Source organism: Dendrobates tinctorius, unplaced genomic scaffold, assembly GCF_039654945.1.
Source record: "Dendrobates tinctorius isolate UK_male_01 unplaced genomic scaffold, ASM3965494v1 ptg000145l, whole genome shotgun sequence".
Lineage (NCBI taxonomy): Eukaryota > Metazoa > Chordata > Amphibia > Anura > Dendrobatidae > Dendrobates > Dendrobates tinctorius.
The window spans coordinates 1902609-1929085 of record NW_027361812.1 but is presented as its reverse complement, the minus strand read 5'-3'; the positions used below and the strand labels follow the sequence as shown (position 1 = coordinate 1929085).

Below are 26477 nucleotides of genomic sequence, written 5' to 3'. Positions count from 1 at the left end.
CTCAGCAGTGCCACAGGCTGATCGCCTCCATGCCACGCCACATTGATGCAGTAATTGATGGAAAAGGAGCCCCGACCAAGTATCGAGTGCATTTACTGATCATATATTTCAGTAGGCCAACATTTTGGATTTTAAAATAATTTTTTCAAGCTGGTGTTATAAAGTATTCTAATTTACTGAGATAATGACTTTTGGGTTTTGATTGGCTGTAAGCCATAATCATCAACATTAACAGAAATAAACTCTTGAAATAGATCACTCTGTGTGTAATGACTCTATATAATGAGTTTCACTTTATGTATTGAAGAACTGAAAAAAAAATTAACTTTTTGATATTCTAATTTTGCGAGAAGCTCCTGTAAGTTCCCTGCTTTTTTTGATCAGTGCAGGTCCCATACCCCCACAATCCGTTTATCAGCTATCCCATGTATTGATCGCTTGTTTCCATCGGAGAAACCCTTTAATGATCAGTCATCACGATATAATTTGCATAGGCTTGTGTAAAAGGGCCTTTAAACAAATGTTGATGGTCTTGTAATATTGTCAGCTGGCGCTTACTCGGGAAGTAAATCTGTCTGTGTAAATGCACGATAATTATGGTGATTATGAGATCTGGAGTCCTGAGAAATCTGTTGTTACCACCACTAGATGAACATGGACGTTGTAAGCAGAAGGTAGCTCACACATTTGGATGTACATTACATACTCCCTACATGGCTGACACCCACAGATCTGTCTCATTAATATTAATGTGTTGACCGCTTTTGGGATATACAGCATATGCTACACTATAATTATATCCTGGCTTGTGTCCTAGCCACGGATTCACGCTGATCCTTAAAGGGGAACTTGGAGGGTTTTATTTTTTTTAATTCCCAGACTGGTTTAAAATAATATTATCACTTTCCTTGATACTGCACAGGCTTCTCACCTGCTCTCCCACTAGACTCCACTTCCTCGTCCAGTCCTCAACGCATCAGAAAGATGCCAGAAATGCCCACTTAGCCAATCACTGGTCGCAGCGGTGAGCCCTCGCAGTCAGGGCTTGGCCGAGGAAGTAGAGAGCAGTGAGGACTAGATGAGCGCTGGAACAATGACGCAAGACGAGTCGAGGATGGGGTTAGTATTACCCTAGTATTTTAAACCAGTCTTGATACATGAATCCCTTATTTGAAAAAGGGTTAAAGGGATTGCCCAGAGATGTTTTTGTCATTCAGGCTTGCATCCGGTCAACCTGGCCACAGTAGGTAAAATGGACATCTGATGGCTTGTCAGTATGAAAGGCTCTTTATTTGTAGTCTAGCCTGTTTAGAATTCCTTGTCCTACAGCATTTTTGGACCCAGTGTAATTATATAGACACTAGAGATGAGCGAGCCTTTAACTACTCGGATGCACGTTACTCAAACCGAACAATTAATGCTCGAGTGCTCATTTTGAGTAACAAGTATATTGGGAGTCTAAGGGAAATCCCAGCATTTTTCCAGCAGACCCCACAAGGTGGAGCATTGTAAGGCTGGTTTCACATTAGTGTTCATGTGTGCAGCGCATCGTGTGCAATAGTAACGCATGCAAAAAAACGCATCATGCGTTTTTGCATGCGTTTGCGTTTTTTAGGCGCATTCGTTCTTTATGGGTAAACCTATTGTCTACACATTTTTACGACAAAAGCGCATGCTCATCAAAACAGACGTGCGCATTTCCTTGCGCAAGCCTGCGTTCCCATAGACTGTAATGCGTTTTTTTGGTCGCATTCCGTGCACAAGCGTGCACATGCGTTTTTTTGACAAGTTTCGGCGCACCCAAAAATGCAACATGTTGCGTCTGGAATGCAAAGGCGCACACGACTAAACGCATGCGCACAAAAACACATACGGACGTGTGCAAACGCAAGACCATGCGCCCCCCATGTTAAAGATAGGGGCGCATGACGCGTGTGCATGGATGCGCAGCAAACGCTGCGCACATGAACACTAACGTGAAATCAGCCTAAGTGTTCAAATGGATAGAAAAGTACTGAATGGAAGGAAAATGACATGGGGAAAGCCTCTGAAAGCATCTCTGACTCCTAGATCACTCCTGAGAACAATTGTATCACACTTTTACTCCACTTTAAGAACTGACAAAACATTCCAAACCGACAAGAAATTGGAGTTTGCAGGAAAAAAAAAAAGTTAAGAAACATCCTTTCCTGCATAATGACTTGTATATAACACAAAATTTTAAAATGATTTAAGACAAAATTATAATTTAAGTAAACCAAAATTGATTTTTTTTTTATTAAAAAATTGGGAATTTCAGTGTAATTTATGAAAGAAGTAAGAAGTGCCAAAAATTAGGACTCAAATGTACCTTGTATTAGACATTAATGAGAACCTCATACACATTCTGTTCAAATTGTCATGTAATGGTACTCCTAGACTCATAAATGCTATGCAGTAAGTGCAAAAACCTACAAGCAGGGTCAAATATTTAGAACAAAGTAAAGTTGCGGTACTCCTACACTCATAAAAGCTCTACAAACAGTGCAATGCCTGCCAATAATTCCAAGCAGGGTCATCCATACACCCTTAAAGGCACCAACTGGAGTGCTCTATTAAAAAAAAAAAAAAAAAGTAAGGGTCATCCATAGACCCCAGAAGGCATCAACTGGCAGGCCTCTTTCAAATATTGAACATTAAAAACACTATATATGCTGCTGTCATCTGGTGGTGTGGAAAAGTCAGGTCTAATCCAGTCTTAGTTCATTTTTATCAGCGTGAGCCTGTCAGCACTTTATTTTGACAGGTGAAAGCACCTGTCTGTTATGACTTTCCCGGTGGCACTAAAAACCCGCTCAGACAAGATGCTAGCGGCAGGGCAGCACAACACCTCCAAGGCACAGAGGGACAACTCATGCCAGGTGTCAAGCTTTGAGTCCCAATAGCTGAAGGTCGCAGAGGAATTGGGGAGTATGCTGGTCTTGTTGGCCAGGTATTGCTTGGCCATCTTTAAAAACTTTTCCCTCTTTGTCAAAAGTTCACGATCATCAGGACCTGGATGCTGGGCTGGTGGAATGAAAATGGCCCAAGCTTTTGAACAAAAATATTTTGTGTACTGTACCAGGCCAAGCAGATTTTAAAAATTTTAAACCACCGTAATTTTATACATAGCACGTTAAAATGTATGGATGACTAAATGAATCCAGACAAAATTTTCAAGGCTTTTTTGGAGTCCACCAAAATGTAATAGAAAGCTCCTAATACTGTCTGGATAACATATTGATATATTGAATCCAGATAAAAAAAGTATTGAAAAATTTGGTCTGGATTCAAATAGTCATCCATACAATATTAGGTGCTTTCTGTTATATTTTGGTGGCATATAAGACTTAAAAAAAAAAAAAAAAAAAAAGAGTTGAAAAATTGGAATCTTATTTTTATCTCCCTTTCTATGCTAATTGCAGAATGTATGTGATACAAACAGCAAAGCAAGAGATTAGCCCTTAGATGTTGTATTATGGCTCAGCTTAAGCACCAGTATGAACACTACAGACCTCTGATTACCGTATTTTTCGGACCATAAGGCACTTCTTTTTTTCTTTTTTTTTTTTTTTTTTTTTTTCCCCCAAAAAAATTTGGGGGGGAAATGGGGGTGCGTCTTACAGTCAGAATGTACTTACAGTTAGCGTGGTGGCTTCAGGAGTTGGGCGACACTTCAGTGATCCGACGCTGCATTCCAGCCTGGTGCGGCAGTTTCAGCGGTGCTCGGTGCTGCAGGGGGGTCTGGCGACATTTTGAAAGCTTAAAGCCCCCCGCAGTTCTATTGCCTCGATGCTGTGGCCTCCGGGAACATGGCCACCAGAGGCAGCGCATTTGCAAATTGAGATCTCGGCTCCGAGATCTCTGCTCCCGATATTTTGGGACGAGATCTCGTTGCTGCGATCTCAATCTGTGTATTCGCCGCCTCCGGTGACAGGCCACAGCATCAAGGTAAGGCAATAGAACTATGGGGGCTTCGGGCTTTCACATAATGTCGCCGGAGCCCCCCCACAGCACCATGCACCCCCGAAACTGCCACACCATGTCGCCAGAGCCCCCCACAGCACGGAGCACGGCTGAAACTGCCGCACCAGGCTGGGATGGGAGCGAGATCATTGGCCTGCAGCGTTGGACCACCGGGAGAATCTCCTGATCATGCAGCTACCAGCGCTGCCGATCCTCCTGTTCGGGTAAGATGAATTCAGGACTGTAAGATGACCCCCATTTGATGTATTAATTTTTCTTTCTGAAAATTTGGGGTGCGTCTTATAGTCCAAAAAATGTTAGTTATACTGTGCACACGTAGGCCTAGACAAGCACTCTCTCCCTCCAATAACTATCACAGAGCTGTGCAACGGCGTCAGTGTGCCGAGCCGGGTGGCGCCTGTCCTTTTATAACCCCTGATGTCACACGGCCAGCCAATCGCAGTAATGCCACAACCAAGATGGTTAGGGCCATTACAGTGACTCATAGGCAATCCCTGTATGCGTATTGGCTGTGTAACAGTGGCCAAACATGTGGGACAGGGATTCGAGTTTGAAATCGAGCACCACCCAATGCACACCAAGTAGGGAGCACCCAGATACTCTAGTATCACCTAGCACGTTTGCTCATCCTTAGACACCCATTCCTCCTTCATTACCAATTACCGCATTGAGAATATGCAGAAAGGCAAAACTTATGTGGGAAGTTTAGTGCAACAATCACTTTAAGGCAATTTTGTCAAGGTCCTTTAGGGGGATAACAAAAATTGTGTAGATTGCCACATTTTAATTTTTTCCTTTTTTTGTAATCTCCTTTTTATTTATATAAACATTGAAATGATTTTATTCCGGCTTCGGTTAATCTGTAACGTTTTCTCCTGGTTATCTCGTAGACGTTCTCGCCACTCATGGGAGGTCTGGACTTCGGGATGAGAGATCAAGTAAAATCCACGAACGGTTGCAGAAGAAGTTGAAAGATAGACATGGTGCACAGAAGGACAAGCTGAACAGCCCTCCCTATTCACCCAAGAAAAGCACTTCTCCGGTCAATGAATCTAATGGAATTATTAAAGGGCAGAATAGTCCGGGGTTAAACACAGGACAATCCAGGAATAAACAGAAAGGAAAGAATTCATCCCAGGTAGAAACAGAAATACAAGGTAATTCTGATGAGTGGAAACCGTTATGAATTGAAAAGGCAAAATCTTAAATGATATTGTACACCGTGCATCATCAGTGTTAAAATAAGAACCTGTCACTTGCCATAAATGTGCTTTTTTTTTTTTTTTCACCAGATTGTAAATGCTGCTCTTCTTCTGAATCTGACATTGTATTTCTTTTTCTGCTGCAACTCTCCATTCCTGAGTTATTCCCCCTTCTTCCCTCTAGTCTTGTTAGCCAAGTGGGTGTGGTCATCCGCTCTTCCCTATGGGCATCTTCTTGAGAATCAGGCCTAGATGGCTAAAAACGTTGATTTATAAACAGGAAAGAAAGGTACATTTATCAGAAAAAGCGAGGCACATGAACTCAAGAATAACAACGTCCGCCTCAGGTGAACAGCGGCATTTACACCCAATAAAAAATATTATATATATTACTGTATATATTTTTATGACCAATAAGTTCACTCTTGTTCTGGAGTTGTCATTGGTATTACAGGTTATTACCACTCAGGTGAAGAAGCCTGAGATGTAATATCAGACAAGGCCTATGAACAAGAAGGGTGCTGTGTCTGGTGAAACAAGTGAACCCTTTCATATTTGCATCCCTTCGTTTATGCTCTTACATTGCATATTCATCGTTGTATCAAAATATTAAAAGATTGATGTCCAGTGCGTGATGCCTTTCCTGCCATTCATTTTCCAAAGCTGAAGACACACCACATCTCGTCATATATTGGTCATGCTAAAGATAGGGTACGCAGGTCGCATGCAGCGTCATGCGCCCATAGGCGGAGCTGACCGGAGGGGGATGGAGCTTCATGGCGAGCATCCACTGTGCCTCAAAACGCTGGTGTGAAACTAGCCTAAGAGAAGTTGTTTCAGAATTATTTTCTGGTAGATACAAGCATTTAATAAAACAGACATGCCCGGACGTTCGACCAGTGATTTTATTGCATTTTTGTTCTATACTGACTCAAATGTTGTTGCTATAGTGATTTTATCTGAATTAAAGGGAATCTGATATATATACACTAGCTGAAGAGCCCGGCGTTGCCTGGGCACAGTAGCCAACTGTGGTTAGTTATAATATTATAATAATTATATTGCACGTAATAACATTTCACATAATATATTCAACACTACAGATTTGCAACACAAATTAACTAAACCTGTTTTTTCCTTTCGGTGCAAAGATGAACAGATTTTTGGCAGTTCAACTCTTGAACAGATCACGTAAAGTTGACCATGAGGAAAGCATGGAGATTGCAAATCGATCCCTACTACTTAAATCGATCCCTACTACTTTCAAGGGCTGTCCCTGAGCATCTTTAATGGACATTGCAAATGGCAGTTGAACTGGAAACTGGAGGCGTTTAAAATAAATAAAAAAAATCAGATGGAATGAGTGGAATTCTTGGAATGAAAATATTCTCTCCTTTGGCACATCCTGTTTGTGAGCTGTGTATCTAACCCTATCTTGTGTGATAATGTCTGCTGAGCTGTGTACCTAATCTTCTCTTGTGTGATACTTTCTGCTGAGCTGTGTATCTAATCCTATCGTGTGTTACTGACTGCTCAGCCGTGTATCTAATCCTATCCTGTGTGATACTGACTGCTGAGCCGTGTATCTAATCCTATCCTGTGTGATACTGACTGCTCAGCCGTATATCTAATCCTATCCTGTGTGATACTGACTGCTCAGCCGTATATCTAATCCTATCCTGTGTGATACGGTCTGCTGAGCCGTGTATCTAATCCTATCCTGTGTGATACTGTGTGCTGAGCCGTGTATCTAATCCTATCCTGTGTGATACTGTGTGCTGAGCCGTGTATCTAATCCTATCCTGTGTGATACTGTCTACTGAGCCGTGTATCCAATCCTATCCTGTGTGATACTGTGTGCTAAGCCGTGTATCTAATCCTATCCTGTGTGATACTGTGTGCTGAGCCATGTATCTAATATTTTGTGTGATACTCTGTGCTGAGCCATGTATCTAATCCTATCCTGTGTGATACTGTGTGCTGAGCCGTGTATATAATTCTATCCTGTGTGATACTGTGTGCTGAGCTGTGTATCTAATCCTATCCTGTGTGATACTGTCTGCTGAGCCATGTATCTAGTCCTATCCTGTGTGATACTGACTGCTGAACAGTGTATCTAATCCTCTCCTGTGTGATACTGACTGCTGAGCCCTGTGTCTAAATCTCCTGTGTGATACTGACTGCTGAGCTGTGTATCTAATCCTATCCTGTGTGATACTGACGGCTGAGCCGTGTATCTAATCCTATCCTGTGTGATACTGGGCTCCCCCTGCAGTCTGTGTCAGAGGGTGGTCTGGGTTGGCACGGTAATAAATTGTGTTATTTCCAGCTTTACAGAAGGATGATAACACCATAGAAATGATAAGAATAATAGGCCTCAGTTACCACAACTGTCTACAAAGAAAACTGTTGCTGATAGCAACCAATCACAGCTCATTTTTCATCTTTTAAACAGCTCTGGGACATCGTGGCGAGTTTTGTGTGGCAACTTTTGTGTTTTGACTTTTATGTGGCGAGGTTGGTGTATGTGTGGTGAAATGTGTGCTGAGGGTGGTATATGTGTTGAAGCACATGGTAGTGTGTGGCGCATTTTGTGTGTGTGTTCATATCCCCATGTGTGGTGAGTATCCCATGTCAGGGCCCCACCTTAGCAACTGTACAGTATATACTCTTTGGCGTCATCGCTCTTTCTTTCGGTCCCCCTTGTTCACATCTGGCAGCTGTCAATTTGCCTCCAACACTTTTCCTTTCACTTTTTCAGCATTATGTAGATAGGGGCAAAATTGTTTGGTGAATTGGAACGCGCGGGGTTAAAATTTCGCCTCACAACATGGCCTATGATGCTCTCGGGGTCCAGACATGTGACTGTGCCAAATTTTGTCTAACAGTCTATTCAGTAGGACTATCAGCTGTGTATCCACCAGACTTCTGCACAACACAACTGATGGTCCCAACCCCATTTATAACGCAAGAAATCCCACTTATTAAACCTGACAGGGCACACCTGTGAAGCGAAAACCATTTCCGGTGACTACCTCTTGAAGCTCATCAAGAGAATGCCAAGAGTGTGCAAAGCAGTAATCAAAGCAAAAGGTGGCTACTTTGAAGAACCTAGAATATAAGACATAATTTCAGTTGTCTCACACTTTTTTATTAATTCTATAATTCCACATGTGTTAATTCATAGTTTTGATGCCTTCAGAATGAATCTACAATTTTCATAGTCATGAAAATAAAGAAAACTCTTTGAATGAGAAGGTGTGTCCATACTTTTGGTCTGTACTGTGTGTGTGTGTATAATATATATATATATATATATATATATGTATATATATATATATGTATGTGTGTATATATATATATATATATATATATATATATAAATTTCTGTCAACCTAGGGTTAGTAACAGGGTTAGTCTGCAGGTTAATGAAGCTATGCAGAGGCCACACTGAAAACCAAACTACTAGAAGATAATGCTGTTCCTCCGGCTTTCAGTCACAGGGGCGCGGCTTCAGTCACCGCTCAAGGCATAGTCAGTGACAGCTGTAACCTCGCCTCGACGCTGACCGACAGCTTGCTCAGTAGTGTATCAATGCCGAGCTGGCGGTCAGTCACTTCTGAGGCGTAGGTACAGCCGCTTCTCACTATGCCATATTTCTAGGACTGAAGGCAGCAGCCGCTCAACTTTAGATTAACCCCACATCTGCAGGTTAGTAGTCGGTTTTGCCATGAGAGATGACATTTAATGTAATGTATTTCACACCTGGTCGGTTTTACACTGTAGTGCAAATTACTTCTAAGGGCACAAAGCAATAATTAGCAATATTTTTGGTCATTGTAGAGAAAGATGAAGAGACAAAAGCTTTGGAAGCGCAACTCTCCAACATTTCCAAGCCAGCGGTAAGTACCGCAATCCTATTACAACTACTTAATTGTTTACTTCCAGTGGTTAAAAATCTGTCCTAGTCATTGAAGGATTCTCAAGTGCAACAGTCCAGCTCGTGTCCCAGCACATGACCAGGAACATTTTTATTCACTGGTTGCAAAAAACCCTTTGGACATTATTTTACCTCTGAAATTGTACTGACCGTCATACTTGCTGAGCCTCCTCCACATGCCCTATATCAGATCGGGTGGGAGGACACCGTTATGGATTTGTGCACATGACCTTCTTAAGATGCCAGCGGTCTGAAGACTTCCTAGGGGTTGTCATCGTCGCTTCAGGACAAAGACCACCAACTTTTTCTGAAGTGTCTTCACGGTCTGTTTTGCTGTCGCTTTTGCGGCAGTTCCTCCGCCAGCATGTTTTAGGTACTGACTGAGTTGATCATAGATGCCAGATTTATTCTGTAGACCGTAATGGTAGAGAATAGGAAAAAAGTTGCAGCTAATTTTGTTTTTTGACCCTCTGTGTGTATTTCCATGCATGGACTGACTTTACTTTGGAGCTACAAGGATGCACCCTCTCCGTTCAGGCCATGAAAACCCACAACCAATATCTGTGATATATGGTCTCAGTAATGTTAGTTTCTGCGTTACAATACTGTTAAAAGTGCATTCCCCACACATAATGACTGCTGCAATACAGCGATCACGTTGTGTAGGCTGCATGTACACTGTAATATAGCCATAGACCAGAGTTGCAGATCAAAGATCTAAGACGCGGAAACTCAAATTGCTCGCTGCTCATTATCACGGAGATGAAAGTGAACCTTCCAATCATTGAGAAATGCCGTGGAGCCCACATCAAGGGCCTGGGGGCTGGGAAACCTCTTCTGTGAAGCACTCTTAAGTTTGCTTTGGTAAAAGACTGAACAACCTACAACAGCATTGGTAACACTGAAGTGAATGTAGATAAAAGGCTTCCATCAGCTCACATCACATAAACTTTTTACCACAATTCTGCAACAGACAGAAGTCCAAAGTGCTGGGCATAGTGTGAAAAATGACAATGTTCTCTAAGCTTAAGTGGTTTACATATAGTTCAGGATAATTCTGACACTCCATCCTACAAGCTCTCCCTCTGAGCCACCCATAACAGCCAAAATTACAATATAATTTTATTCAACCTGCATGATGAACTCTTGAAAATAAATAAGAAAAATAAATTATTCCTAGCTTTGCTTATCTGACCCTTAAGTGTTTGGAACCCAATGAGTTAAGTTTTTTTTTTTGTTTTTTTTTATATAAAGGACAGCAACACTCAAAGTAGAGACGAGCACCATAGCTCAGAGCAGATTTCTCAGTGTGAGATTTGTGTCAGCCCTGATTCCCAGGTCTATCTTCCTGGATGAGTCAGTGTGCATCTGAATTTACTTGTGTCACATTACAAACATTTACAAACATATCGACCAGCATATACTTATATGGAAAGGGAGAGTATAGTGCAACAAATAGTATTGAAACGTTGTATCCTGTGATGTGAATAAATTGTATCAAATGTATGGGAAAATATATATACTTTTTTTTAATGTGTTTGGATGTGTTTGTCGTTTTTTTTTTTAACCTTGCCACACCCTTTTTTTACTTTTTTTTACCTATGACTTGCCATTGAAGTCACTGACATTAAAACTGCTGGTTGTAATGAATGAAGCTCATTTAGCCACTGGACCTGGTGAACATTGGTATCAATGGGTGGAGGGATTGTTACACTGTACAATAATATGTGTGTCATTCTAGGTATCTGACATTCAGACAAGGTCTGTAATACTGACTTGGTCACCTCCTTCCAGCCTGATCAGTGAAGAAAATGATGGGAGCGTTACCCCTGAAGTTTACACTTATGAAATACTATTATCCAATAATGGGAAGGATGGAAAATACAAGGTTGCATACAGGTATGTGACTCATTTTATTGGGACCTTGAAAGAATCTTTGAGAAGACCTGTCCTTGCTATTGTCTTCATTTGATCAGTATGAAGCTGGCTCATGTAGAAGAATGTGCTCAACAGATGCTGTTCCTATACAGGTTGGTTTAAACTAGGCGTATACTGCGTATATAATACAGAAAGGAAACCGTTGACTGTCTCCTAAAGCCATGTTCACACATGCTTTAGGAAACATAAGCTTTTCTTTATTTTTGTGCAACAGCGTATGGCTTATTAAAGTCTTCTTTGTTTGCTTTTTTCTATGTAACATTCTTTCAAAAACTCTTACTGTAATGTAAAATTGATCTCACGGACAGTGCCTTTTAACACCTTCACGTCCAGTCAATATTCAACGCTGGGTGTCAGCTATTCCTGACAGCTGACACCCAGCACTCAGTGCAGGAGCGCCGCACCTCTCCCAGCACATTAACCCCCTATATACTGCGATCACAGTGTTTAGCAGGCATGCAGAGGGAGGGAACACTCTCTGCACTTCGATTGGTGCCCCGACTGTCATCGCAGTGGCTAGCTCTTTGCCATGGTGCCCAGATGTTGTCATGATGACATCCATGTCGCCAGGCTACGGCAAGCCCCTCAGATCATGCACAAAGTACTGTCTGAGGGGTTTGTGTCAGTGCAGTACTGACAGTTATAAGCCATTGCAATGTTTGTCCATGGTGGGACAAAGTAAAAAAAAAAAATAGAAAAAAAAATTGTAACAATATTTTAAAGAAAAAAAATCAGAAAATAAATATATATTTATAATATATTGTACTGATAAATTTCTCTTTTTTTTTGTAAAAAAAAAAAAAAAAAAAATTCATGTTTGGTATTGCCGCATCTGGTAAACCTTTGATAAACGCCGTAAAAAAAAAAAAGACAAATCAGGGCAAAAAGCGATGGTTTTCATGATATCGCTAAACAAAAAGTGAAATAAAATGTGATCAAAAAGTATGTAGATAGAACGTTGTCTTGTCCTGCAAAAAACAAGCTGCCATACTGCTTTAAAATAGTTTTTATTGTGTAAAAGCGCCAAAACACAAAAAAAAAAACATAAATGTGGTATTGCTGCAATCATACTTACCCGAAAAATAAAACTGCCTTATCCAATTTTACCACTCGTGGAACGGCATAAAAAAAAACCAACAATTCCTGAGTTGCTGGTTTTTGTTCATTCTGCCTCCCATTCTGGGTCTAAAACAACATTTTAGTTGTAAAAATTGAATTATTCTTTCTTCACCGCCTAATAGTACAAAATTCTGTGAGGCACCAGTAGTGTCAATGTCATCCCTGCACCCCTATTTATGATGTCTCATATGGGGGAGTTTCTGCTGTTCTGGCACCTCAGGGGCTCTGCCAATGTGACATGGCACCCTCAATCCATTCCATCAAATTCTGAACTCCAGTAAATCGCTTTTTCCCTTTTGAGCTTGTGCTGGGCCTCAAAAGTAGTTTTCTCTTGCTTATGGGGTATCTGTGTGCTCAGGAGAAATTGCACAACAAATTTTGAGGTCCATTTTCTCCTGCTATCATTGTGAAAATGAAAAAAATTTGGGGCTAAAACAGCTTTGTAGGAAAAAAACTTTTCTCCCATTTTTACAGAACGTTATAAAACTTTGTGAGGCACATGGGGTTCAAGGTGCTGAACACACGTCTAGATAAATTTCTTGAGAAGTCTAGTTTCCAAAATGGGGTCACTTGTTGGGGTTTTCCACTGTTTAGGCACACTAGGGGCTCTCCAAACACAACATGACATCCGCACATAATTCTATCAAAGTGGTCATTCCAAAATGTCATGTATCTCACCACACATCTAGATACATTCCTTGAAGAGTCTAGTTTCCAAAATGGGGTCACTTGTGGGGGGTTTCTACTATTTAGGCACATTAGGGGCTCTCCAAATGAGATATGATGATCACTAATATTTGCAGCAAATGTTACGTTAAGTCAAATAGCGCTCCTTCCCTTCCAAGCCCTGTAGTGTGCCCAAACAGTAGTTTTCCTCCACATATGGGGTATCTGCGTACTCAGGAGAAATTACACAACAATTTTTGTGGTGCAATTTCTCCTGGTTCTCTTCTGAAAATTTAGAAATGGGGCTAAAATAACATTTTTGTATGAAAAATGTGATTTTTATTTTTTTATTTTCACAGCTTAACGTTGCAAACTTGTGTGAAGTTCCTGGGGGTTAAAGGTGCTCACCATACATCTCGATACATTCCTTGAGGGGTCTAGTTTCCAAAATGGCACCACTTGTGGAGGGTTTCCACTGTTTAGGCACATCAGGCGCTTTCCAAAAGGGAAATGGCATCCGCTTTCGATTCCAGACAATTTTGCGTTCAAAAAGTTAAACGGTGCTCCTTCCCTTCTGAGCCCTACCGTGGGCCCGAACAGTACTTTTTCCCCACATATAAGGTATCTGCCTTCTCAGAAGAAATTGCTCAACAAATTTTGGAGTCAATTTTTTTTCCCCTGTTTCCCTTGTGAAAATAAAGAAATTTTGGTCTAAAGTAAGATGTTTGTGAAAAAAAGTTAAATGTTAATTTTTTCCTTCCACATTCCATTAGTTCATCATCTGAGGCACCTAAAGTGTTGATATTTTTCTTTAATGTGGTTGTGGAGGGGTGCAGTTTTTACAGTGGTGTCAGTTTTGGGTATTTTTGTCATATAGGCCCCTTTAAAGTTTCTTCAAATGTGGTGTGGTCCTTAAAGAAATGCTTTTGTAAAAAAATTTTGGAAAAATAAGAAACCGCTGGTGAACTCTTAACCCTTCTAAGTTCCTAACAAAAGAAAATTGTTTAAAAAATTGTGCTGATGTAAAGTAGACATGTGGGAAATGTTATTTATTAACTATTTTGTGTTACATAACTCTGACTTCAGGGAGTAAAAATTAAGTTTGGAAATTGCAAAATTTTCGCCAAATGCCTGATTTTTTTTTTTCGAAAAGAAATGCAGTTCATATCAAATAAATGTTACTACTGTCATGAAGTACAATATATCATGAAATATCAGTCTCAGAATCAGTGGGATCCATTGAAGCGTTCCAGAGTTATTAACACATAAAGTGACACTGGTCAGAATTGTAACATTTGGCCCGGTCATAAAGGTGCAAGCAGGCTCTGGGGTGAAGGGGTTAAATAAGCGCTGATTAGTTCATTATGTTCTCGATCAGCTTTCTCTGAGGTCAGACATCTGCTTTTCTTCGCCAGCAGAGTATTGCTGAATCTGAGTTTTGTGATGTTTGACTTTAGTTGTTGGTTTTGACTTTGAGAATTTCTTTTGTTTTTATTCTAACAATGACAAATAACATTTTTAAAAGAATATATTGTGTGCAAATTGCCTTTAATAGGAGCAATAGTGTAAATGCCTAAGACGTCTAGAAATAAATGACGGTATTTTCACACATCAAATGACTGCACAGCTAAGTCACAGATGCTTTCATTTTCTTTTCAGCGGAGAGAAAACCAGTGTTACCGTGGATGATTTGAGACCTGCGACAGATTATCACGCCAGGTCAGTGACGCCATTATGTGTTGTGCCGTACTCAGGTTGTGGATATTATTTTGTCTATCTGTGGCATCAGTTATAGTGTTTCAGTTTATGACATGAAATGATAAATAGCTCATGTCTAGCTCACATTGGTGACTGACAAGTAAATCGCCAACCGAACAGAAGAAAACAAGTAAAATGAAAGCATTTTGCGGTGCCGTAATTGAGTTAAATTGTTGTCGGTTACTTCTATGTAGATGGCCGTAGGATTGGTCGTCAATATCAGGTTACTTTTGTTTCAGTATAATACACTATAGGAACAGAGAAGCGCAAATAGGGTCTTATCCGATGATACTTTTAAAATTATAAGGGATCCACTCACCTGCTGTAGGAGAGATCAAGCATATGGGATTAGTAGTCAGCTGCTGCACGTCCAATGGTCAAACAAGTGACCGCTGATATATCAAATCCTGTGGAGCTTATTTTTGGACTTCCATGCGCTGCTTGACATAATAAACGATTCCAGTTATAATTGAAGATCAATATAATTTATTCCCAACGCGTTTCGAAGTAAGAACTACTTCTTCCTCAGGGGATAACTGACATCTTGTCTGTCAACCCCTGAGGAAGAAGTAGTTCTTACTTCGAAACACGTTGGGAATAAATTATTAATCTTCAATTATAACTGGAATCGTGTACTATGTCAAGCAGTGCATGCAAGTCCAAAAATAAGCTCCACAGGATTTGAGGTTACTTGGGTTGTGGCACCCTTCAATCCTACCAGTCAATTGTTCCCGATGCCGGCTGTGGACGGATTTGCTCAGTTGCGCAGTGGAACGGCACACCTCCGTCAGCTGTACAGTGACTGCAGCGGGATACGTCAGATCCACCCCTAATCATTTGAAAGGGACGGACATGCAGGAATCCGCCACAGCTACTATACAACTGGCAGAGCTGTGCAGCTCCGCAACTGATCACATCCTGCAAGCACCTAAAACGGCTGATCGTCAGGGATGCTGGGTGTCACAACCCACCGATCTGGGATTGATTATCTAGCATAAGGATAGACTATCCATACAAAAGTAGAGGACAGCCCCTTTACGCACAAACTTAACTCAAAAGACTTATAACTGATCTGTCACCAGATTTCACGTTACAAACTGCGTATGTTACAAATAGATCTGAGACCTGATGAGGGTGCTGTATTTACTTATGAAATCCTTGTGAGAATGGCTGTATATTATCCTTTAAGAAAGATTTGTCTCATTGACAGCTCCTCAGCATCTGCCCTGCTGCTGAGATCTCGCACTGCTCAGTGCAAGCTGCAGAGGCTGAACACACTGGGATTCTTGATCACTCTCACTGCTTAGTTGGACACATTATACGCTCTTTTTAATATGAAGATCGTACAGCCATTCTTACGTGTATTTTCAGAGTAAGTGCACCAGCCTCCCCAGGTCTAAGGAAGGTCTGTTTCATAACGTATACATTTTGTATTTTGAAATCTGGTGACAGATCTGTTTTCACAAGCTCTGTTTTATTGCCACTGTAGTATATCTCTGAAAACTGTGGTTGCTGAATTTCCCAGAATTCATTCAGATTCATGTACTGTATTAATATAGCTCATGTATCAGCTTCATAAGTCCGCTCATTGCAACTAAAATGTATGCAACATGAATCCACTTAGCAATACTGTATATATTATTGTAGCACTGTTGCGCGTCTCGTCAGACAGCCCCAATATTTTAGTAGCTCTGGTAACAAGGGTTGAGAGGACCCTTCTCTGGCTCCAAGACTATCTTGCCAACCTATGCTGTTTCAGGACATTGACAATCTTTATCCTGTGTAGCCTTTGCTCAATGATGCCAGATCGCCAACACCATGCTGCAGCCAAGCTCAATAGGTTTCATAAAGATTTTGCTTTAAATGTTTTTCTGTTGTGAGGTTGCAGTCATTCAGACACTTTAGTAGGCATTTATTGCTTAGGAGTAGCCCACTTGCCTTCATCTGTGACTTAAGAAGTAGCTATTAATGAAAACTCTAATGCTAGAACCTATTGGAGTATCTCAATCACTGGACACCATATTACTTGCCCCTCTAAAGCCAAAGCCTTATGACACCTATTGTTCCTTGTGTTGCAAGTCTGCTGTGATGAAAATTGTGAAGTCTGCAGCACTCACCTGACATTGTATGTCATGAGATCACTGGGGGACACACGGATAAATGCTAAGTGGGTATGTTTTTATTTTTTTATTATTTTATGTAGCACATTGGGCCATTTAGAACGGGTGTGTTTGATGGTGAACAACTCCTTTAAGACAGAGTAAAAGTGCCCCTGTGAGCTCAGTGTTGGTTGCTATACTTTGTTCAGTTACGCCATCGTCTTTCAGTGGATTGGAGTTTGAGGCCATATCAGTAGGTCTCGGTTCAGATATGCCACAAAAAAGTAAGTTCTTTCAGGACTGGGCCTACATAAAAATATATATATATATATATATATAGATATATATATAGATATATATATATATATATATATATATATATATATATATATATATATATATATATATATGTGTACGTACGTTGGACAAGATAATGGAAACACCTAACGCGTTGGCATCATACTCTTCAAACGTTATAAACATGCAAGCCGTGACATATGGTAATGTTTTGTAGTTGATTATTTGTGTTATGTGTATGTAAATTACGGTAACTGTTTGTTTTGCAGAATTGTAAGAACATTGATGAGAGTCTGATACCAATGGCAGACCTCTCGGATTTTCAAAGAGGCCAAATTGTTGGTGCTCGTATGGCAGGCGCTAGTGTAACAGAAAGTGCCCGAATGCTTGGCGTGTCAAGAGGTACTGTCTCCAAAGTAATGACTGCGTTTGAAAGAGAAGGAAAAACGTCCGCAGCAATGCACAGGTCCGGTCGAAAGTCGAAGTTGACTGAGAGAGACCGTCGGACTCTAAAGCGAATTGTGAGAGAGGATCGCAAGACCACGGCTCCGAAAATCACTGCTGAGCTCAACGAACACCTACAGAACCCAGTTTCCATGAAAACTGTTCGTCGGGAGCTGCACAAATCTGGATTCCACGGAAGAGCTGCAATTCGAAAACCGCTGCTCTCAATGACAAATGTTTCCAAGTGTTTAGAGTGGTGTAGAAACCTCCAGAATTGGTCCCTCGAGCAGTGGAAACATGTGTTATTCTCAGACGAATCATCGTTTACCCTATTTCCGACCTCCAGCCGAGTGTACGTTTGGAGACAGCCGAAAGAAGCATTCCATGCAGACTGCCTTCTCCCAACCGTAAAACATGGCGGAGGTTCTGTGATGATCTGGGGTGCTATTTCGTGGAGATCCGCCGGGCCAATGATATCCCTTCATGGAAGAATTAACAGCCGCGATTATTTAGGCATTTTGGGCGACCAAGTGCATCCTATGGTTCCAGCACTGTTCCCGGAGGGGAACGCCATCTTTCAGGATGATAATGCACCAATTCATACAGCTAGAATCGTTAAAGCATGGCACGAGGAACATTGTAATGAAGTTGAGCATCTCATCTGGCCCCCACAATCCCCAGACCTCAACATTATTGAGCATTTATGGAGATTCAAGTTAGACGTCGACTTCCACTGCCATCGTCGCTCAAAGAACTGGAGGGTGTTTTGACTGAAGAATGGGCTACAATTCCTTTGGAAACAATTCACACCTTGTATGAATCCATACCTCGGAGAATTGAGGCTGTAATCGCCGCAAAAGGTGGACCTACACCATATTAAACTAACTTTTGTTGATATTTCCAGGTGTTTCCATTATTTTGTCCAACCCCTGTATCCCTGTTTGTGTATGTATATGTATATGTATGTGTGTATATATATATATATATATATATATATATATATATATTTTGTGATAAAACACTCCGGGATCGCCTTTGCTGGGGTCAAAGGTCACGTGCGTTCAGCATGAAACTCAGGCGCACAGCCGGGGTCTGGGTATAACGGACACTGGGTCAGGTTTATTAACAGTGAAAGCAATGCAAAAGGAAATAAAACATAAAACAAATCCTTGCCTCGCAAGCAGGTGCGATACTGACCAGACTAGGCCACATAGGAAAGGAATCTGGGCGAGATATACCTGCCCTCATCCACTATTCCCACATGATTCTCACAAAATTATATATATATATATATATATATATATTATATTATATTATATTATATTATAATATAATATAATTTTGTGAGAATCATGTGGGAATAGTGGATGAGGGCAGGTATATCTCGCCCAGATTCCTTTCCTATGTGGCCTAGTCTGGTCAGTATCGCACCTGCTTGCTAATGAATAATGGGAGGTGGATATAAAAGGATGCCAGGTGGTTGTGAGAGTGTCTCAGCCTGGGAACACAGAGAGCCTGTCTGTGTGAGAGACACACGTGAGTGAAAGCAGTGCCCACGGTAACTGTGGTTTGGCTGGACGGGAGAAGCCCGCCAGTTGGTAGTTAGGTTGTACCTTGTTTAGTTAGTGCCGGACAGGCAAGGTTTTGTTTTATGTTTTATTTCCTTTTGCATTGCTTTCACCGTTAATAAACCTGACCCAGGGTCAGTTACACCCGAACCCCAGCTTTCACCGTTAATAAACCTGACCCAGGGTCAGTTACACCCGAACCCCAGCTCTGCACCTGAGTTTCATGCTGAACGCGCGTGACCTTTGACCACAGCAAAGCCGATCCCGGAGTGTTTTATCACATTGTGGTGGAGAATGCGGGCATCACGTTGCAAGCATGAGCATGGAGGACGTGGTGAAAGCGCTGGTACAGTCCACCGCCGTCCAGCAAGAAGCTAATCGGGTGATGATGGCCCAGCTGAAGGAGTGGACATGACAGCTACCGATCGTTCGCTTCTCCAGCAGGTGGCGCAGCGCCTGGCAAGCTTACCTGAGGTTAACCTGGAAACAGAGTCGAGAGTGATTCACGTGAGTCGGTACTGGCAGAAGATGACGACCGAAGATGACGTCGAGGCATACCTGACCACGTTTGAACGGACGGCGGTGCGAGAAAAATGGCCGAAGGCACGATGGGCCGGCCTGATTGCCCCGTTTCTTTCCGGTGAGGCCCAAAAGGCGTATTATGACTTGGAACCTGAAGCTGCGCAGGACTTTGACAAATTGAAAGCCGAGATCTTGGCCCGGCTGGGAGTGACGACCGCTGTCCGTGCACAGAGAGTGCATCAATGGACTTATCAGCCGGATAAACCACCGCGGTCACAGATGTTCGACCTGATCCACGTGACGAAGAAGTGGCTACAACCCGAGGTGTTGACAGTGCCAGAGATAATCCAGAGAGTCGTCATGGACAAGTACCTGAGAGCTCCACCGCCAGCCCTGAGGAAGTGGGTAAGCCATGGAAATCCTACGACGGCAGATCAACTGGTGGATCTGGTTGAACGTTACTCCGTGGCAGAAGGACTCCGAGACGACGCTACCCCACCTCGTTCTTCATCATCTCCACGTGGAACCGATAAGACTGTTCCAGGGAGTAGGGGAGATGGAAAAATCCCTAAGACAGTGGGGGAGGAAAACGGGACTGCCCGCACTGCGAGGCCGAGAGTAACGAACTGTGGTCTAAGCAAGGGGGCCCGTTAGGTGTTTCCACTGCCAAAAGATGGGACATATTGCTGCGAACTGTCCGGTCACTACTGAACCCATGCAGTGCGACGTCAGACTCTAAAAACCGCATGTCTATGGTTGCACGGGTAGTGAGTGTGAATGCCGGTCAAAAGGATGTGGAAAAACACTTGTGTGATTTAACTGTTGATGGCAAAAATGTGGTGGCATTGTTAGACTCGGGAAGTGTGGTGACTCTGGTGAAGGCCAGTCTGGTGTCAGCCCCGACTGGACCATCAGACAAATTTTCTGTAACGTGTGTGCATGGAGACACCTGTTCGTATCTCACCACGGTCATATGCATTACTACTTCCTATGGGTCTGTGCAACATAAAGTGGGACTCGTCCCGGCGTTATTGCATGATGTTATCCTGGGCCGGGATTTTCCCCACTTCTGGCAATTGTGGGAGAATCAGTTGATGCCCTCGGGTAATCGTGTACATGATTCTTCTCCCAGGGCGCGTGTGGGTCCCGAACCCCTGGAAGAGGTCTCCCCGGAAGACTCGGGGGAAGAGTCTGCGGGAAATGACCTGCAGTTCCCGTTTTCAGTCATGGCGGATGATACGGAGGAGACCGGGGAAGAGGAGGAGGCCGACAGCCGTCCACCTCGAAGTTTGCCGGATTTAGAAGTTCAGAAAGATGACTTCCAAAGCGAGCAAATAAAGGATCCTACCCTTTCTCAGGCTAGGACAAATGTAAAAGTGATAAATGGGGTACCCGTAGAACCTGGCTCTAGGCTGGCATATCCTTACATGCTTCTGGAGAATGATTTACTCTATCAGAGAAAAAGGGGGAGGATACGGTGCAACTATTAGTCGTGCCAAAACCCTACCGGTGGCAGGTGCTGGACCTGGCCCACGGACATGTGATGGGATGTCACCTGGGAGTCCAGAAAACCACCGAAAGGATATTACACTGTTTTGTTTGGCCAGGCATGCATCACGATATTCGTGTATATTGTGAGTCTTGTCCTGACTGCCAAGCCTCTGCACCTAAGACCCGGTTCTGTAGCCTTTTGGTACCCCTACCAATTATTGAAGTCCCGTTTGAAAGGATTGGGATGGATTTAGTTGGGCCCCTTCCACGGTCTGCACGTGGACACCAACATATCCTGGTCATCTTGGATTATGCCACTCGTTAACCGGAGGCCATCCCTTTGCGTAACACGGCCACCAAGACGATTGCCAAGGAACTGGTGCATGTGTTTAGTTGGGTCGGTATACCAAAACAGATACTCACCGACCAGGGGACCCCCTTTATGTCCAGGGTAATGAAGGAGCTCTGCCGATTGTTACAAATCGAACCGTTACGCACATCCTTGTATCACCCTCAAACAGACGGGTTGGTCGAACAGTTCAATAAAACTCTGAAGCAGATGCTGAGAAAGGTGATAGACAAGGAACGGAAGAACTGGGACTATTTACTTCCGTATTTGCTTTTTGCAATCAGGGAAGTACCCCAGTCTTCCACGGGATTCTCGCCTTTCGAGTTATTGTACGCCCGACGTCCTCGCGGACTGTTAGACGTTGCAAAAGAAACCTGGGAGGGTCAGGTCACTCCGTTTAAAACAGTGATAGATCACGTCACACAAATGCAGGACCGTATTGCGGCTGTTATGCCTATCGTCAAAGAACACATGATACAGGCTCAAGGAGCCCAAAAAAGAATCTGATAGGGGCGCCAAGATCCGTACGTTTGCACCCGGAGATAGGGTGTTGATCCTGGTCCCCACGGTGGACAGTAAGTTCCTGGCAAAGTGGCAGGGCCCCTTTGAGATTAAGGAAAGAGTTGGTGAAGTAAACTACAAAGTATACCAGGCAGGTAAACGGAAACCTGAACAGATTTATCATGTAAATCTGATAAAACCCTGGAAAGATCGGTCTGCCTTGTCAGCGGAGCATACCGTACCGTACCGGAGGTACGGGTTGCAGAGACTCTCTCGGAGCTGCAAATGACTGAGGTCAGGTAGTTTCTACTTCACAACCAAAAGTTTTTCTCAGAAAAACCCGGGCAGACTACGCTAATAAAACATGACATCGTAACGGAACCTGGTGTCACAGTTCACGTAAAGCCCTACCGAATCCCGGAAGCGCGCCGTGAAGCCGTTTCCCGAGAAGTGAAGGCAATGTTAGAGTTAGGTGTCATTGAGGAATCGCACAGTGCTTGGTCCAGCCCGATTGTGCTAATTCCTAAACCGGACGGCACCATCCGGTTCTGCAATGACTTCAGGAAACTGAATGCGGTCTCAAAATTTGATGCTTACCTTATGCCCCGGTTCGACGAGTTAGTAGATCGGTTAGGAAAAGCCCGGTATATTACGACCCTAGACCTAACAAAGGGGTATTGGCAGATCCCTCTGGCGGAGGCTGCCAGAGAAAAGACGGCATTTGCTACCCCAGAAGGTCTATTTCAGTATGTGTATATGCCGTTTGGACTGCACGGAGCATCGGCGACCTTACAGAGACTGATGGATCAAGTCCTGAGGCCACATAGGCAGTACGCTTCGGCCTATTTGGACGACATTGTCATTTACAGCTTGGACTGGGAGAATCATCTCCAGAAAGTACAAGCTGTGATTGACGACCTGTGGGAGGCAGGTCTAACCGTGAACCCCAAGAAATGTCACATCGGGCTAGAAGAAGCCTGGTATTTGGGGTATGTAATTGGGAGGGGTGTTGTTAAACCCCAGGTTGATAAGATTCAGGCGGTTCAGGACTGGCCACAACCTGTCAACAAGAAGCAGGTGCAAGCCTTCCTGGGGATCGCCGGCTATTATCGCCGGTTCATACCCAATTTTGCAGCCATCGCTACCCCCCTGACAGATCTCACAAAAGGGAAAGACTCCGTCATGATTAAATGGAGTTTAGCGGCTGAAGAAGCCTTCCATAGCCTAAAACGGGCACTTTGCTCTCAGCCCGTACTGGTGACTACAGACTTCCGCAGCGAGTTTGTGGTACAAACGGATGCCTCTGATACCGGTATCGGGGCAGTACTCTCACAAGTGAGGGACTGAGTGGAACACCCAGTCCTCTATCTCAGCAGAAAGCTGAATAAACACGAGCAAAGGTATGCAGTCGTAGAAAAAAAGTGCCTCGCCATTAAGTGGGCTCTGGATGCCCTCAAATATTACCTGGTGGGCCAAAAGTTCAGGCTGATCACTGACCATGCCCCTCTCAAGTGGATGCACTTGAACAAGGAACGGAATAGCCGGGTGACCCGGTGGTTCCTTTCCCTGCAGGCCTACACTTTTACTGTGGAGCACCGCCCAGGGGTACAGATGGGAAATGCAGATGCCCTGTCCCGAGTGCACTGTTTGGCGGGTGTCATTGCTCGACCGGAGTGGTCTGAGCAGAGGGGGGGATATGTGAGAATCATGTGGGAATAGTGGATGAGGGCTGGTATATCTCGCCCAGATTCCTTTCCTATGTGGCCTAGTCTGGTCAGTATCGCACCTGCTTGCTAATGAATAATGGGAGGTGGATATAAAAGGATGCCAGGTGGTTGTGTGAGTGTCTCAGCCTGGGAACACAGAGAGCCTGTCTGTGTGAGAGACACTCGTGAGTGAAAGCAGTGCCCACGGTAACTGTGGTTTGGCTGGATGGGAGAAGCCCGCTAGTTGGTAGTTAGGTTGTACCTTGTTTAGTTAGTGCCGGACAGGCAAGGATTTGTTTTATGTTTTATTTCCTTTTGCATTGCTTTCACCGTTAATAAACCTGACCCAGGGTCAGTTACACCCGAACCCCAGCTCTGCACCTGAGTTTCATGCTGAACGCACGCGACCTTTGACCCCAGCAAAGCCGATCCCGGAGTGTTTTATCACAATAAATATATATATATATATATATATATATATATATATATATATATATATATATATATATATATATATATTAATTACACACACACACACACACACACACGTACGTGTGTGTATACATATATATAATCTCTCTCTGAATGTGTGTGTGTGTATCACCAACCAATCACGAAGCATCTGTCATTTCACCAGGGCTGTTCAAAAGAAGCTGAGCTGTGATTGGTTGCTATGAGAAACAGTTTTCCTTGCAACCAATCACTAAGTATCTCTCATTTCACCAGAGCTGGTTAAAAGAAGCTGAGCTGTGATTGGTTGCTATGAGCAAGTTTTCCCACTTGACAACACCTCAGCAGACACTGACATGGTGGGAGAAATCTAGCATCTTCGGGGACATAAGCTCCCAGCCATTGTCTGCCCCCCCCCCTGAAAGGAGCAGAGAGCACATGACAGAAATGAATCCCCCCTCCCGTGCCCATATACACATCACACATCCTCCATCCTATAGGCACATCTTCCCTCTTAAAGGGATCATTGGTATGGAAGTCAGTGCAAATCCATCCAGCGCTTTGGTTCTGACCCCAGGCATCTCTTAAAGGGATCCCCGGTATGGAAGTTATGACTGTTCCACTCAGCTCTGTGGTTCTGACCCCAGGGTCTCTTAAAGGGATCATTGGTATGCAAGTCATGGCAAATCCACTCAGCGCTCTGGTTCTGACCCAAGGCCCCTCTTAAAGGGATCATTGGTATGGAAGTGAGGACAAATACACTCTGCGCTTTGGTACTGACCTCAGGCCTCTCTTAAAGGGATCTCCAGTATGGAAGTTAGGGTAAATCCCTCAGCAATCTGATTTTCACCCCAGGCTTCTAATAAAGGGATCATTGGTATGGAAGTCAGGGCAAATCCAATCACCGCTCTGCTTCTAATGCTAGACCTCTCTTAAAGGGATTCCCGGTATGGAAGTTAGGACGGTTCCACTCAGCACTCTGGTTCTGACCCCAAGCTGATGGGATGATTTGGGATATTAGTGGTTGTTCGGTGGCTCTGGCTGACAGGATGATGTGGGATATTAGGGGGAGTAGTCCAGTGGCTCTGGCTGATGGGATGATGTGGGAAATTAGGGGTAGTTGTCCGGTGGATCTGGCTGATGGGACCATGTGTGATATTGGGGGTAGTAGTCCGGTGGATCTGGCTGATGGGACCATGTGGGATATTAGGGGTTGTTGTCCGGTAGCTCTGGCTGACAGGATGATGTGGGATATTATAGTGAATGTGGCTATGTGGAGTGGGCGGGGCTGTACATACATACATACATACATACATACATACATACATACATACATATTATATTTTGTTATGACTAACCATAGTTCGTTACTATGCCCGGGCAGCGCCGGGCTCTTCAGCTAGTATAATATATTATACAGGTTTTCCCTCTTGCTTTTAAAGGGGGTTTTACACATAGCGATATCGCTAGCAATATCGCTATAACGTCACCGATTTTGTGACGTTTTAGCGATATTGCTATGTGTGATACTTATCTCCGACCGGCTCCCCCGCTGTCCATCGCTGATCGCGCGAGATCGGACGGGTCCATTTCTCGTCGGGCGCATCCTGCTGGGCTTCCTGCTGGCGCCGATGAGCGACGTGCGGACGGAGGACGTCAGGATCGCCGCGTCTGAAAGGTAAGTAACGAGTGCGGCTGCATCGCTACGTCGCTGTGAGATCTGCCTGTGTGGCAGCTCACTAGCTACCATTTAGCGATGCACCAGCGATCCTGACCGGGTCATATCGTGGTTTGGATCGCTGGTGCATCGCTAAATGTAAAAGGGCCTTAAGAGAGTGCATTCTAATTATCACACTATAGATGGTGCTAGTGTACAAGTAGTGATTTGGGATCTCGCTGCCGGTGAGGCAAAGACTGTAAACTGGATCCTTTTCTGTAAGAACGTCAGCTGCTTGAAGCTCCTTCATAAACAACCTGAATTCTGTCATAAGTATTTTCCTCAATTGTTGTGTGGATTACAATTCTATTATTTTGTGTTGAGCTTTTTTGGACAGTTGACCTGCTTTTAAGGTTTGAAAATGTCACTAGCCGGACATTTGTTGTTTTGTTTTTTTATTCATATAAAAACTCTAAGGTTTTCCATCCTTCGGCTACTAGGAGCTTACTCATACATTTTAAGGGTATGTGCAGGCGATCCAGAAGTGGCAGCGCTTTGGCGTAGCGCATGTTCACTGTGTCCAAGCGCTGCCGTCTATTGAACGCAGATAGATCCGCATGTGTTCACTGAACTGTGCGGACTCACTGCGTCCAATACGTTGCATGGGTGAAATTTCTCTTGCGGAGGCTCAAAATGCTATGGTCTGGAGAGAAGCGTCGCGTGTCTGTCTCCGCGGGTGTTTCATAAATTCCCATCCACTTATGC

At 43.4% G+C, this 26477-nt stretch overlaps 1 protein-coding gene across 8 annotated transcripts in view; it reads left to right on the top strand.

Annotated features, from left to right (window-relative positions):
- The window catches only part of FNDC3A (fibronectin type III domain containing 3A), a 344582-nt gene that overhangs the window by 244957 nt on the left and 73148 nt on the right, over positions 1–26477 (top strand). For all 8 annotated transcript variants that reach the window (XM_073546112.1, XM_073546108.1, XM_073546110.1 and 5 more), the window contains 4 exons: positions 4896–5162; positions 9051–9109; positions 10889–11046; positions 14530–14589. In XM_073546112.1, the coding sequence (XP_073402213.1) occupies positions 4896–5162; positions 9051–9109; positions 10889–11046; positions 14530–14589 (544 nt within the window). The remainder of the gene's footprint in view (positions 1–4895; positions 5163–9050; positions 9110–10888; positions 11047–14529; positions 14590–26477) is intronic.